Source organism: Anomaloglossus baeobatrachus, chromosome 5 (genome assembly GCF_048569485.1).
Source record: "Anomaloglossus baeobatrachus isolate aAnoBae1 chromosome 5, aAnoBae1.hap1, whole genome shotgun sequence".
Classification (NCBI taxonomy): Eukaryota; Metazoa; Chordata; class Amphibia; order Anura; family Aromobatidae; genus Anomaloglossus; species Anomaloglossus baeobatrachus.
In genome coordinates, this window is record NC_134357.1 from 376,415,736 (window position 1) to 376,431,197 (window position 15,462).

General features: G+C 50.3%; 1 protein-coding gene across 1 annotated transcript in view; it reads left to right on the plus strand.

Annotated features, from left to right (window-relative positions):
* Positions 1-15,462, plus strand: part of KAT2A (lysine acetyltransferase 2A) — a 138,333-nt gene that overhangs the window by 87,569 nt on the left and 35,302 nt on the right. The window contains exons 10-13 of the mRNA XM_075350016.1: positions 481-689; positions 799-925; positions 2,083-2,193; positions 11,475-11,618. Of these exons, the coding sequence (XP_075206131.1) occupies positions 481-689; positions 799-925; positions 2,083-2,193; positions 11,475-11,618 (591 nt within the window). The remainder of the gene's footprint in view (positions 1-480; positions 690-798; positions 926-2,082; positions 2,194-11,474; positions 11,619-15,462) is intronic.

Genomic DNA, 15,462 nt, shown 5'->3' on the forward strand with positions numbered 1-15,462 from the left:
AATTCCAGCAATCCATTTACGTGGCCAGTCCATTCCTCATTTACTGAAAAATCCTCTTTTGATTTGACATGTACATGAGGCTGAAGTACTATTTGTAGATCGGAAGCCTGTCACTTTAGCTCTACTCAGGGGTGTCTCCTCCTGCTTGACAGCCTCTATTCTGTGTGACTTCAGGCAAAAGAGTCATCAAATACGAGGCAGCAGCGGCACTTTATTAGCGATAGAGCTGGAGTGACAGAGGCTTCAGATCTACAAATAGCTCTTAAAACTAATTTGCATATCCATTCAAACTCTGATTTCTCTGGAAGTGTGGAATGGACTGGCTATGTAAAAGCATTGCTGGACTGTCATGTAGTGCAGTGTATTGTTCTAGTGATTGTATGTTCAAATCCTCTGGAGAAGTGGGGGGAAAAATTTGTTTAAAAAATAACTATGGTAAAAGTTAATTTGAGTGTTCTGCATTTCTTTTCCTTATGACAGACAAGTCTACTGTCTGCTAATGCCGCCCGCGATGAGACAGCTCGCTTAGAGGAGCGCAGAGGGATCATAGAGTTTCATGTGATTGGAAACTCTCTGTCTCAAAAGTCCAACAAGAAGATTCTCATGTGGCTCGTTGGGTTGCAGAACGTCTTCTCCCATCAGCTTCCCCGAATGCCTAAGGAATACATCACCCGGCTGGTGTTTGACCCGTAAGTTTTGTTCATCGATATTACAGACACATTTTGTTGAGGAGTCAGTTGTCAGATGTTGCGCTTGTCTACCTAAGATCTTATATAGACATGTTGTTTTACTTTACAGAAAGCACAAAACTCTGGCTCTTATTAAAGATGGACGTGTTATTGGGGGTATCTGCTTCCGAATGTTCCCCACCCAAGGCTTTACAGAAATTGTGTTCTGTGCAGTGACATCTAATGAACAAGTCAAGGTCTGTATTGCCTTTGAATTTTGTTTGATATCTACTTCAAAGCTTGGGGTGGGTTTGGGTCACTCCTGGGAACCCCATTATATCCAATGTCACATTCTAGAGTCCAAAAGCTGCGTTACAAGGAGTTACCGTATTTCTCGTTTTCGAAGACCCAACGGATTAGAACACACCCCAAATTTAGAGATAAAAAAACAAAACATGGTTTCCATTTTATAATCTGGTGGTTTCTTACTGGGGAGGTGGCCTGGCAGCGGTGGTGGAGCGGGAGTCACAGGAGGCAGAGGCGGTACAAGAATACTGCGACACTGTGGGTGGTGCAGAGGGGGCCCAGGTACTCACAGTGGGCTGCGACGCTGTCCTGGGGCAACCGGTGTTGCTCTGTCCTGAGGCATCCGGCATTGCTCTGTGCTGGTGCTCGCTGCAGGCGGTGAGTCACTGACCATTCTGAAGATGTCGGCGGAGCGGGCTTCAAAGAAATGGAGGCCAGAATCTGTGCATGAGCAGATGAGCGCTTAAGCTGAGAGCTCCATCTGCGCACGCGCAGAATCTGGGCACCGTATTTGGAAAGCCCTTATCGCCGACATCTTCAGAATGGCCCGTGCCTTGCTGCCCGCCACACTGAGCAGGGCTGCAGAGAGCAACACAGCATTGCTCTGCCTTCTGTGACCCCTCTCCACCACCCCCTGGTAAGCTACATTTGGATTTTAAGACGCACCTCTCATTTTTCTCCCAAATGTTTGGGAGGAGAGGCAATTCTTATAATCTAAAAAATATGGTACTTACTGTGATCTAAACACTAGTTACTGTAATTGTCCTTGATGCCCCAATCAAACCTCTGCCAATGTCTCTGGTTGCTGACACTTCCCCTCCCTGCATAGCTCTAGTTAATACTCACATTACACGTGTAGCACTAACACCACAGGAAGTTCTACTAGAACCTAGATGACCTCTGTTCGGCTCTATAGGAAGAGGGATGGGTATAAAGACCAACAAATACCCGTGCTGTACATCTGTCTGCAGAGACCCAAAGGACGAAGGATTTTACACCCCCCCCCCCCCCCCCCGACATTCCTACATTTTTGGGACCATTTGGGTAATGCATGAATTGGTAAAGAGGGTTACTGTCTAATTTAATGTTGTAAATATTTCATTTTCAGGGATATGGAACACATTTAATGAACCATTTGAAGGAATATCACATTAAACACAACATCCTGTACTTTCTTACATACGCAGATGAGTATGCTATTGGCTATTTTAAAAAGCAGGTGAGGTTCTTTGTTCTTTAAATGGAATGTAACTTTTCATTAATTTTTACGAATACTAGGTGTGTATGTATGTATGTGTGTGTGTGTGTGTGTGTGATAGATAGAGATATATTCTCTCTATCTATCTATCTATCACACACACACACACACACACACACACACACACACACACACACACATATGTATATGTATGTATGTGTGTGTGTAATCTCATCTGTATATGTATGTACATGATTATAAAGGCAGACATGTAGCTGGAGCTGCTGCTAACAGCAGGATCTTGGTTATTTGAGGTGTTTTAGTCTGTATGTCCCAGCAGAGGCCATAGTACCTTCTGTCTCACGGCACTTCACACTCTGTCCCATAGTGTAAATGGAGCATTACACAATGTCCAAGTAAAACAATACTTGTAAAAGGATAAGGCACAGCCAATATAGTGGAGGTATATCGAGGTGCACTTGTTGGTTTCCAAACCGTAAGTCAATCAAATGGGTACAAGGCACTCTCAAGGGTTAATTTTCATATAATTTATTCCAAAATAGTCTTAAACATGTGACGTTTCAGCCACTAGTTGGCCTTCATCAGACAACTGAAATAAACAATAATTTACAAAAATTACTCAAATGAGCTAAATAAACAGAATATAAAGCAATCAGCTTAGATGTAAAAAACTAGAGGAAAAAAAAGGAAGAAACTTTCATCAAAGAGAAATAAAAAGACATAATCTATGACTTGGCAGCAAAAATGATTGTGTCCATCACAAAGGAAGGAGGTATATAAACACCAATACATGGATGTGGGGGGAGGGGAGGGAAAAGAAAGTTATAATAGGAAAAGCATATGATACTGCAGCGTTACCAGGATATACTGCATATAAGAAACAGCGTTCAGTCAGTGAAAGAGTTAAAGCCACCTCACCTGGTATCATAAACTGGCCAAAATTGGAGTGTCAAGGCAACGGTGTCCACCGCTATGCTGCGTGCACTAAGTGTCAGGGCACCATGTTTAAATAGCACCTTTATCCAATAGGAGCAAAAAAGGGGAGGCAGAACTGGAAAGCATGCAATGTGCATGCTAGAGGCTGGCAGCGTGACTGACCACGAGGGAAGCCAATGAGAGGTGAGAGGGTGTGCCTGATAAGACACACGGTGTCACTGCTGCAGGAGCCAACCAGAGGTGAGGGTGTGTGCTGAACTGAGTCACTAGCCTCCCTGGTAACCAAGGAGAGAGCCAGTGGAGAAGTGATTAACACTTTGTGTGCAGTGTCCAGAGCATGCTGAAATATGCAGATAGTAGGATACATGTATAAGAGAGTAGCATATGGGCATGATTATGCACAAAGGTGGAAATCGTACAGGAAGAAAAAAAAGGAGGGGGAGGGTGGGATTACCTTTTAACATAATATTAATACTAACAATGCAGTGAAGGATATATAATGAAAGGCACAAAGACAGGATCCGCAGAAGTGAATGAAGGGGTGCACATCGCAAATCAAATGGAATCATGAGCGATTCTGCTGAAAAAGAATATCACCATTAGTGGATCAATAAATCAAATGCATATACATTTTTTTTATACAAATGTACAAGGATTAAAACAACAAATCATTAATTTCACAAAAATGCCTGTAAATCATAATCTCTGTTGAGCCCCTTTGGTGATAGTTTTAAGCTCGTGGATCCAAAATGCCTCACGTTTTTGAAGCATTGATTTAATATTTCCACCCCTGCGCGGGGTAAACACCTGTTCGATTTATCAAGAATTTTAATTGAGAGATATTGTGTACAGTATTGAAATGATATGGAAGTGGCAGTATGTTCTCCTTACACCTAATAGTCGACTTGTGCTTAGAGACTCTATCCTTGATACGTTGTGTAGTCTCACCTCGGTAAAATAGGCCACATGGACATATGATAACATATATTACATTGGTACTGTCACACGTGAAAAATCCCTTGGCGCTATATCTCTTGCCCGAATGTGGATGAAAAAAGGAATCGCCCCTCTGGACATTACTCCACTGTGGACAATGCAAGCATGGGTATTTGCCGACTTTAGGCTTCCCTAGGAACCTCTGCCTTGGGATGGACTTGGCTGAACCAACATCTGCTCTAACCAGATGATCCTTTAGATTATTTGCTCTCCTGAAACAAGGAAGAAATTTATTCTGGAATTCATAAATATTAGGATATCCATTGCTTAAGAGATGCCAGTGTTTACGAATTGTCCCGTGCAGTTTGTACATGAAAGGGTGATATGTATGTACGAATGGAATGCGGCCAGAATTATCACGAGTGCTGGGTAATGTCTGTCGAGCGCTTTCTAATACACTCTGTGGATAACCACGTTAAGCAAATTTAATATGCATCTCATCAAGTCTTTTCTCCAGTGTCCTCGGATCAGATACGATCCTCCTAACCCGTCCAAATTGAGAAGTTGGTACGGATTTTTTTTGTAGCTGTGGGATGGTGACTCGTATAATGAAGTAGAGTATTACGGTCTGTAGGTTTAATATATAAATCTGATGTTAAAAGACCGGATGAATCTTTCAGACTATACGTGTCCAAGAAATTGATTTTTTTTTTTCTTTATCAAACTATATGGTGAAATGAAGTGAAGGCCAAGCATTGTTGATGTCAGTAGTAAATTCCTGCAAGGAGTCGAATGGCCCCGTCCATGTGCAAAAAATGTCGTCGATAAAGCGCTGCCATAAAGGGCAATGTAAAATGAATAACGGATGTCGGCATACTACGGTTTCTTCGAAATCTGACAAAAAACAATTTGCATGTGGCGGGGCTACATTCGAGCCCATTGCGGTCCCTTGCGTCTGTAAAAAGAATGTATCTTGGAACAAGAAAAAATTTCTTTATCGTTCCTTTGGGAGACCCAGACCTTGGGTGTTTAGCTTCTGCCTCCGGAGGACACACAAAGTACTACACTTAAAAGTGTAGCTCCTCCCTCTGAGCTTATACACCCCCTGGTGAGCCAGTCCCAGCCAGTTTATCACTTTGTGTTCAGGAGGCATACATCCACACATGCATTCTCATATGATTTTTTCCTTTTTGGAATGAGATTGAAGAAGTGCGGGTCCACGTCTGGACCCACGACATGTCCCTTCTCACCCCACTGTGTCGGTGGTGTTGTAAGGTTGATTCCAAGGCTGGAGCCTTACATGCCGTGCTCCTTCACCATCCCTCCTGGGTTCTGGCTTGAAGTGGGAGCCAGCGCGGTCTCCATGCCTGGCAGGAGACCGTTCTCCATCCGCAGCCCTTTAGGATCCTGCTGGACCGGAACACTCATCCCCAGGGACCTGGCCCTTCGTCTCAGCAGCTAAGTACCTGAGACGTTTATATGTTGGGGGTCCCTGTGCTTTATTGTATGGGGAGAGTGTGCTTACTGTATTTATCTTGGCATTTCCGGCAGGTTCTCTAGCTGTCGCCCGAGAACCGCGCCGATGGTGCCTGCGCGTCGGCCTCGCCGCTCAAATTTAGGCCCCGGCTTTGCCGGAGGCCTAGTTTCTGTTCACTGCCCTCGCATGTCACTCATGTAGAGGGACAGGCTCGGCTCCTCCCGGCGGCCGTCCTGCACAGGGGAGGGACACTCCCCTGTAGGTCTCTATGGCCCTCCAGATCCCGCTCTCCTACAGGAACGCCCCAAGTCCCGCCCCCTCTCTTCGCTCCGGCGGCCATTTTCTCAGACAGGGTTCACTCTGCGCTGGCCTGCACTCTGCATCCCTGCTGAGGTGCTGTGCATTGGGGGTCCGAGCTTCGGGATCTGGAGGGCACACAACACCGCTGCCAGCGGTCTGGTAAGCCACAATTGGTCTCTGGTTGTGGACCTCTGTATATACTTTCTGAGGTTCATTCTCTTGTAGAAGCTGTCCCCACTCCAGCAGCATGTCTCACACGAGGAGCAAGGCTCCAAAGCTTTATACTGTATGCGCTGCATGTAAGCTCCTGCTGCCTGAACCGAGCACCTATCCACATTGTGATGTCTGCTCTAACTTGGCGGTGCCACAGCCTGGAGTCTCACCCCCAGTGGTCTCTCAGGCTGCTCCTGCACCTGTGGCTGAACCCCCGGCTTGGGTAGAATCCTTTTCTAGGTCTATCTCCCAGTCTTTTGGTGAGTCCATGGGACTTCTGTCCAGGACTTTGATGAATATGCATCAGCCCCCTTCACAGGGTGCCTCTACTGCTAAGGGTCCCTTTAGGATTTCTATCATCTGACCTCCGTCCACCGGAGCTCACAGAGGATTCATCATCAGGGCCCAGACCCCGTCCTCCTAAGAGGAGACGCAGGGTTTCCTCTCCCTCCTCATCCCGTGGCTCTGATTCAAGAGCTGACTCGCAGGATGAGGAGGATGCCTTTACAGGGGGCTCGGAGGCTAACTCCATGTACCCCATTGATCTTTCCGAGGGTGACTCAGATCTTAGTGACTTGATTGCTTCCATTAATTCTGTACTGTATCTCAATCCGCCAGTTTCAGAGGAGCAACCCTCTCTGGCAGAAAAGCACCAGTTTACCTCGCCTAAGAGAGCAAAGAGTGTGTTCTTTAACCACTCCAGTTTTCAGGCCGCTGTGACCAAACCCAGGGCCTGTCCTGACAAACGCTTCCCAAAGCGTGGTTCTGATGACCGTCCCTTTCCACCTGAGGTGGTCAAGGAGTGGGCTCATTCCCCAAAGGTAGACCCTCCGTTGTCTAGGCTCTCAGCCCGGACCGTTGTGACGGTGGCTGGCACCTCCCTTAAGGATTCCGCTGACCGTCAGATTGACCTTCTGGCCAAATCCGTGTATGAAGCGGCGGGGGGCGCGTTTTCCCCAACTTTTGCAGCAGTGTGGGCTCTCAAAGCCATCTCTGCTTCTCTAGAGGAGATGCATTCCCTCACCAGGGAATCCATGCCCGAGATGGTTGCCTTAACTTCTCAAGCTTCAGCTTTTTCATCTTATGCCATGTCTGCCATGCTGGAGGCTTCTCACCGCACTGCGGTGGCTTCGGCTAATTCCCTCGTTATCCGCAGGATCTTGTGGCTTCGAGAGTGGAAGGCAGATGCTTCTTCTAAGAAATACCTTGCTGGGCTCCCTTTTGCTGGGTCCCGGCTGTTCGGAGAACAGCTGGATGAAATTATTAAAGAAGCTACTGGCGGGAAGAGTATTTCCATGCCACAAACCAAAACCAGGAAACCTGCCCAGGGTAGGAAACAGTCGAGGTTTCGCTCCTTTCGTTCCTCCAACTGGTTGTCCTCTAAGCCCTCCGCTTCGTCCGCTAACTCAGCTAAGGACCAGAAATCCAACTGGCGCCCAAAAGCGCGTCCACAAAAGACCGCAGGAGGTGCTGCCGCTAAGGCAGCCTCGTCGTGACTATCTGTCCGCGCCAGCAACGTCCTTAGTCTGTGGCAGGCTCTCCCACTTTGGCGACGCGTGGTTTCAACACGTCTCCGATCAGTGGGTGAGGGATATCATCTCCCACGGCTACAGGATAGAATTCTCTTCCAGCCCTCCAAACAGATTTATTTCTCTCAACTCCCCCCTGCTCCAAGGCCGCCGCCTTCTCACAGGCTGTGGCATCCTTGCAGGCCAACGGAGTAATTGTACCGGTTCCCGCCCGGGAACGGTTCAGAGGTTTCTACTCAAATCTCTTCCTAGTCCCCAAAAAGGACGGTTCCTTACGGCCCATCCTGGATCTCAAGCTTCTCAACAAGCATGTTCAGGTGCGGCACTTTCGCATGGAGTCTCTGCGATCAGTCATTGCCTCAATGACCCAAGGGGATTTCCTGGCGTCCATCGACATCAGAGATGCCTATCTGCATGTGCCAATTGCAGTTTCACACCAGCGTTGGCTACGTTTTGCAATAGGAGAAGATCATTTCCAATTCGTGGCTCTCCCCTTCGGGTTAGCCACGGCCCCTCGGGTATTCACCAAGGTCATGGCAGCAGTGATTGCGGTTCTGCACCTCCAGGGGTTGGCAGTGATTTCTTACCTGGACGACCTTCTAGTCAAGGCTTCATCCAGCGCAGACTGTCAGCGGAGTGTCTCGCTCACTCTCGCCACTCTAGCCCAATTCGGGTGGCTTGTCAATCTTCCCAAGTCCACTCTGACTCCGACCCAGAGTCTCACGTACCTAGGGATGCAGTTCAAGACTTTGTCGGCTCTAGTGAAGTTGCCCTTAAACAAACAGCTGTCACTCCAGCTGGCGGTGCGCTCTCTTCTGAGGCCCCGCCGTTATACTCTCAGGCGTCTGATGCAGGTGCTGGGTCAAATGGTGGCGTCCATGGAGGCTGTTCCCTTTGCCCAGTTCCATCTGTGCCCCCTGCAGCTGGACATTCTCCGCTGTTGGGACAAGCGGCCTTCCTCCTTACACAAGTTAGTGGCTATGTCGCCACGGACCAGGAGCTCCCTTCAGTGGTGGCTTCGGCCCCTCTCCCTGTTCCAAGGGCGCTCCTTCCTGGCCCCGTCCTGGGTGATTCTCACCACGGATGCCAGTCTATCCGGCTGGGGAGCGGTATGTCTCCACCACAGAGCGCAGGGCACTTGGACTCCGTCCGAGTCAGCCCTTTCAATCAATGTGCTGGAAACCAGAGCCGTGCTTCTAGCTCTCCTAGCTTTTCACCACCTGTTGGCGGGCAGGCACATTCGAGTCCAGTCAGACAACGCGACAGCGGTTGCCTACATCAATCACCAAGGCGGGACACGCAGCCGCCTGGCAATGTTGGAGGTACAACGCATCCTCCAATGGGCGGAGGACTCCAAGTCCACCGTATCCGCAGTCCACATCCCAGGCGTGGAAAACTGGGAGGCAGATTATCTCAGCCGTCAAACCGTGGACGGTGGCGAGTGGTCCCTGCACCCGGCTGTGTTTCAGTCAATCTGCCGCAAATGGGGCACTCCGGACGTGGACCTAATGGCATCCCGTCACAACAACAAAGTTCCTGTTTACGTGGCTCGCTCCCACGATCCTCAGGCCTTCGCCGCGGACGCTCTGGTTCAAGACTGGTCCCAGTTTCGTCTGTCCTACGTGTTTCCCCCTCTAGAACTCTTGCCCAGAGTCCTGCGCAAGATCAGAATGGAGGGCCGTCGAGTCATCCTCATTGCACCGGACTGGCCCAGGCGAGCTTGGTATCCGGACCTGCTCCACCTGTCCACAGAGATGCCGTGGCATCTCCCGGACCGTCCAGACCTACTCTCGCAAGGTCCGTTTTTCCGCCCGAATTCTGCGGCTCTCAAATTGACGGCGTGGCTTCTGAGTCCTGGATTTTGACGGCTTCTGGTATTCCTCCTGAAGTCATCTCCACTATGACTCGGGCCCGTAAGGCTTCCTCCGCTAAGATCTATCACAGGACTTGGAAAATTTTCCTGTCCTGGTGTCGCTCTACCGGCCATCCTCCTTGGCCATTGTCTTTGACGACCCTTCTGTCTTTTTTCTACAGTCCGGTCTGCAGCTAGGACTGTCCCTCAACTCTCTCAAGGGACAAGTCTCCGCTCTGTCAGTTCTGTTCCAGCGGCGTCTCGCTCGGCTGGCTCAGGTCCGCACCTTCATGCAAGGCGCGTCTCACATCATTCCGCCGTATCGGCGGCCCTTGGATCCCTGGGACCTTAACTTGGTCCTCACGGTATTGCAGAAACCCCCTTTTGAGCCTCTTAGGGAGGTTTCTTTGTATCGTCTTTCTCAGAAAGTGGCCTTTCTGGTTGCCATAACTTCTCTCAGGAGAGTCTCTGATTTGGCTGCGCTCTCTTCGGAGTCACCTTTTTTAGTCTTTCATCAAGACAAGGTGGTTCTCCGTCCGACTCCGGACTTTCTTCCTAAGGTGGTCTCTCCTTTCCACCTTAACCAGGACATTACCCTACCTTCCTTCTGTCCGGCTCCTGTTCATCGCTTTGAGAAAGCGCTGCATACTCTAGATCTGGTGCGTGCTCTCCGGATCTATGTGTCTCGCACCACTGCGCTTAGGCCGTGCACCTCTCTTTTTGTGCTAACCACAGGTCGGCGCAAGGGCCTCCCTGCTTCTAAGCCGACCTTAGCCCGTTGGATTAGATCGACCATTTCGGACGCCTACCAGAGTACTCAGGTGCCTCCCCCGCCGGGGATCAAGGCACACTCGACCAGAGCTGTCTGTGCCTCTTGGGCTTTTAGGCACCAGGCTACGGCTCAACAAGTCTGTCAGGCTGCCACTTGGACTAGCCTGCATACCTTCTCGAAGCACTACCAAGTGCATGCTCATGCTTCGGCAGATGCGAGCTTGGGCAGACGCATCCTTCAGGCGGCTGTCACCCATTTGTGAAGTTAGGTTCTGCCTACTTCTTAGTTTTTCTGTTTATTCCCACCCAGGGACTGCTTTGGAACGTCCCAAGGTCTGGGTCTCCCAAAGGAACGATAAAGGAAAAAGAGAATTTTGTTTACTTACCGTAAATTCTTTTTCTTATAGTTCCGTATTGGGAGACCCAGCACCCTCCCTGTTGCCTGTTGGCAATTTCTTATTCCGCGTGTTATCACCAGCTGTTGTTGTGGACAGAGTCTCCGGTTGTTCCGGCTATTGCTCTGTCCTACTTGTGGGTGGCTATTCTCCTTCAGCTTTTGCACTAAACTGGCTAGGACTGGTTACCAGGGGGTGTATAAGCTCAGAGGGAGGAGCTACACTTTTAAGTGTAGTACTTTGTGTGTCCTCCGGAGGCAGAAGCTATACACCCAATGTCTGGGTCTCCCAATACGGAACTATAAGAAAAAGAATTTACGGTAAGTAACAATATTCTCTTTTTTCCTTTAAAACCAAATTCAACAAGTCCACAAATCCAGAGATCCACTACTGGAGATGGAAAAGATGCCATATTGGTCAAAAGTTTATGAATAGCCTCAATGCCTTTTGTCATGGGGGATATTAGTGTAAAGGCTCTCTACATCATATGTAACCAAGTAAGCAGATGGTAGTGTATGACCAGTACGTTTAATGGTATTTAGGAAATCAGAAGTGTCTAGGATGAATGCCCTGGTATCCTTAATGAGTGGCGTTATTATCTTCTCCAGCATAGCGGTGGACACCGTTGCCTTGACACTCCAATTTTGGCCAGTTTGATACCAGTTATCTGATGAAGGCCACCTAGTGGCTGAAACGTCACATGTTTAAGACTATTTTGGAATAAATTATATGAAAATTAACCCTTGAGAGTGCCTTGTACCTATTTGACTTACGTTTGGAAACGAATAAGTGCACCTCAATATACCTCCACTATATTGGTTGTGCCTTATTTAGCTACTTCAGATTTATAATATATTTTTGTTCACATTTAGGGCTTTTCAAAAGATATTAAAGTCCCGAAGAGTCGTTACCTGGGTTACATCAAGGATTATGAGGGAGCCACCTTGATGGAGTGTGAGCTTAATCCTCGCATTCCTTACACTGAGCTCTCTCATATCATTAAAAAGCAAAAAGAGGTTTGTATAATAGCATCAATAGTAATAAAATGTCTTCTGTGGATAATGATATATAAAACATCAGATGTATGTATATTTCGAGCTAATAGTAACTTCTCTAATACACAAGGGTTTGGAGTAGGAAACCAATTAACCCAGCGCTTTATTAGGCGGTGTACATATCACTGGTCACCAATGCAGCTGATTAAAAAGGCCACACAAGGAAAAAAAAGGAATCATTTGATGTACCCTATACTATGTGTGTGTGTGTGTGTGTGTATATGTATGTATGTATGTATGTGTGTGTATACAATTATACAAAATCAGAAGGCAGCACTCCAGTTTTCTTCAGGTGTATCTTTCTTTAATGGCCCATAAAACAGGACGTTTTGGTCAGGAACTGGCCTTTCTCCAACAGTAACGGTAGGATGCTGACTGTGAAGGATTTTTACACCCGATTATAATCTCTCGGTGCTGCTCTGAAAACTTGAAAAAAATAAATATAAATATGTGTGTGTGTGTGTGTGTGTGTGTGTGTGTGTGTGTATGTGTATATATGTGTGTGTGTGTGTGTATATATGTGTATTTCTCTATCGTTTCATTGGGGGACACAGGACCATGGGTTATGCTTCTGTCACTAGGAGGCTGACACTAAGTAAACATAAAAAGTTAGCTCCTCCCTAGCAGTATACACCCCGAGCCGGAGGCGGGCTCAGATCAGTTTTAGCTTAGTGTCGTAGGAGGCTGATGTGGGCCGTCTCGGCCCCCCTCAGCCATGTATGTTTTTGCGCTTTTTTCTTTTATTTCGGCGCCGCTCATCACTCTCATACCTGTCGTCTTTTTCTCTGCAGGTATTCGCTTCACTCATCCTCCGCAGCCCTGTGGGTACCACTCCCCAGGGTCGCAGGGGCTTGAGACTTCGGGCCCTCTCCCCTGTCCATCCCCGTGGTACCACTCCCGGGGGTGCGCGTGTGGGCAGGTTGTTTTGTGGGCACCCCTGATTCGCCCTGCGGTATCACCCCAAAGGGCGTACAGGGGAGTACAGCAGGGATGGGACCTCCGCAGCGCGTGTGAATCGATGGGGCCCTGTCACCCTGCCTTCTCCTGATGGGGGGCTGCTACCCCCATCATGATGTCCACTACCCTGCCTCAGCACGCTCTCCCCCGGAGTCTTCCTGGACGAGTAGCGCTGTACACAGGCAGGGGCAGGGAGCCCTGCCTGCACCGCATCAGTCGCTGGGCCGGCGCCGCCGATTACAGGTAGGACCGACCTCTCCTGCACTTTCCCCCGGCCCTCTCCATAAATTTAGCCCCCGGTCTCGGCCTAGTCGCTCCTGCGTCCTAGCCACGCCCCCGCTGCAGCGCTATTGGCCGCCGGTCGTCTCCCTCTGTATCCTCCCACTGCTCTGCCTCCTGGCTGATGGTGGGGGCTGTGAATCCTCTGGTTTTTCGAGCCGGAATCCTGCTCGGTTTGGGTTGCGAAGGCCCTGATGTCCTGGGCGGACACGCTACGCTGCGGTCTCCGCGCCATTCCTGCCAATCCGGACCTGGTTCCCATCGCCTCGCAGATTTCCCTCGCGGGTGAGTACCTGCTCAATGCAGCCCTGGCGTCTGCAAGTTGCGCGGCCCAGGCCGCCAGCAACAATGTGGCCATCCATTGAGCCCTCTGGCTCCGGTCCTGGAACGCGGATGCGGCCTCTAAGAAGTCACTAACTTCCCTGCCCTTCCTAGGGGAGCGTCTCTTCGGAGATAGGCTGGACCAGTTGATCTCCGATGCAACGGGAGGAAAGAGTACATCTCTCCCCCAATTGCGCCCCAAGCGCTTCCAGAATCGGCGCCCCACCGCTCGTTTCCGGCCCTTTCGCAGCTTCAACTCCACACCCCAGCCGCGGAAAAGCCGCTCTCCTCCGAGAGACAGGAAGACCCCGTCATTCAAGACCAATCCCGCCTGGCGTTCACGTCCCCGCCAGCCCACGAGATCCTCTTCTGGTTACCGCCGACGTTCCTCCAAGTGACTCGCGGTCGGCGCGCAACAGCGCCAGACTTGTGGGAGGGAGTCTGTCTCGTTTTCAGCATGTGTGGATCCCCCTGACCGCCGATGCCTGGGTCAGAGAGATCATCACATCAGGCTACAAAATAGAATTCGAAGCAAAGCCACCTAGACGTTTTTTCCTATCTCGCCCTCCCGAGTCTCCCGCGCGGGCTCGCGCGTTCTTTCACTCCATAGACTCCCTCCTCCGAGCCGGAGTCGTGGTACCAGTCCCTCCCGCAGAGCGTTTCAAGGGGTTCTATTGCAACCTTTTCGTGGTCCCCAAAAAGGACGGCTCTGTCCGTCCCGTCCTCGACCTAAAGCTTCTAAACAGGTCGGTGAGGCCTCGGCCGTTTCGAATGGAGTCACTCCGGTCCGTCATCGCGTCCATGGAGGTAGGCGAATTCCTGGCATCGCTGGATATTCAAGACGCCTATCTTCACGTCCCCATAGCCACCTCTCACCAACAGTTCCTCCGCTTTGCGATAGCGGAAGATTACTTCCAGTTCACGGCTCTTCCCTTCGGCCTCGCATCCGCACCCAGGGTCTTTACGAAGATCATGGCTGCTGCCATGTCCGTCCTACATTCCAGGGGTGTTATGGTCATCCCGTACTTGGACGATATGTTGATAAAGGGCTCTTCCTTCGAGGACTGTCGTCTTGGAGTTTCAGGTCACGATCGACACCCTTTCACGGTTAGGGTGGCTGATAAATCGGAAGAAGTCCTCTCTGACCCCGGCCCGTCGGATCACCTTTTTAGGCATGGTATTCGATACCATCCAAGGGCGAGTTTTCCTCACACAGGAGAAGATGTCCTCCCTGCAACGAGGCCTCCGCGCTCTCCGGCGTCAGCGCCAAGTTTCCATCAGGTTCGGCATGCGAGTCCTCGGTCGTATGGTGGCGGCGATGGAAGCGGTACCCTTTGCACAGTTCCATCTCCGGCCCCTCCAGCTGGCCTTGCTGAAGAAGTGGGACAGATCTCCCTTTTCTCTGGACCGCAGGTTTCATTTTTCGCCGGAGACCCGCCACTCCCTCCGTTGGTGGCTCAATCAACGCAACCTCGCATCAGGAAGGTCTTTCCTCCCGCTCCACTGGAAGATAGTGACCACCGACGCCAGTCTCCAGGGCTGGGGAGCAGTGTTTCGGCATCACACAGCGCAGGGCCGATGGTCACCGAGGGAGAGTTGTCTCCAGATCAACATTTTGGAGATAAGAGCCATCCGGCTAGCCTTGCAGCAGTTTCGGCACCTAGTACAGGGTTGCCCGGTCAGGATCCAGTCGGACAATGCGACGGCGGTGGCGTACATCAACCACCAAGGCGGCACAAGAAGTGTCGGGGCGATGCGAGAAGTCAAGAAGATTTTGCACTGGGCCGAGTCATCACTCCCTGATCTCAGCGGTACACATCCCAGGCGTGGACAATTGGGCGGCGGACTTCCTCAGCAGGGAAGGCCTCGCCTCCGGAGAATGGTCCCTCAACCGGGAAGTCTTCAACCAGATCTGCGACAGATGGGGAGTTCCGGATGTGGACCTAATGGCCTCCCGGTTCAACCGTCAGGTTCCGCAATTTGTAGCGCGGTGCCGCGACCGCTTGGCTTTAGGAGTCGACGCCCTCACCCTGTCATGGAGCCAGTTCAGTCTCCCGTACATCTTCCCTCCGCTCCCTCTGATTCCGAGGGTCCTCAAGAAGATCAAGGCGGAAGGAATACCGGTCATCCTAGTGGCTCCGGACTGGCCCAGGCGAGCATGGTTCGCGGAACTAACTCAGCTCCTCGCAGACGCTCCGTGGCGCCTTCCAGACCGTCCAGATCTCCTGCAGCAGGGACCTCTTTTCCA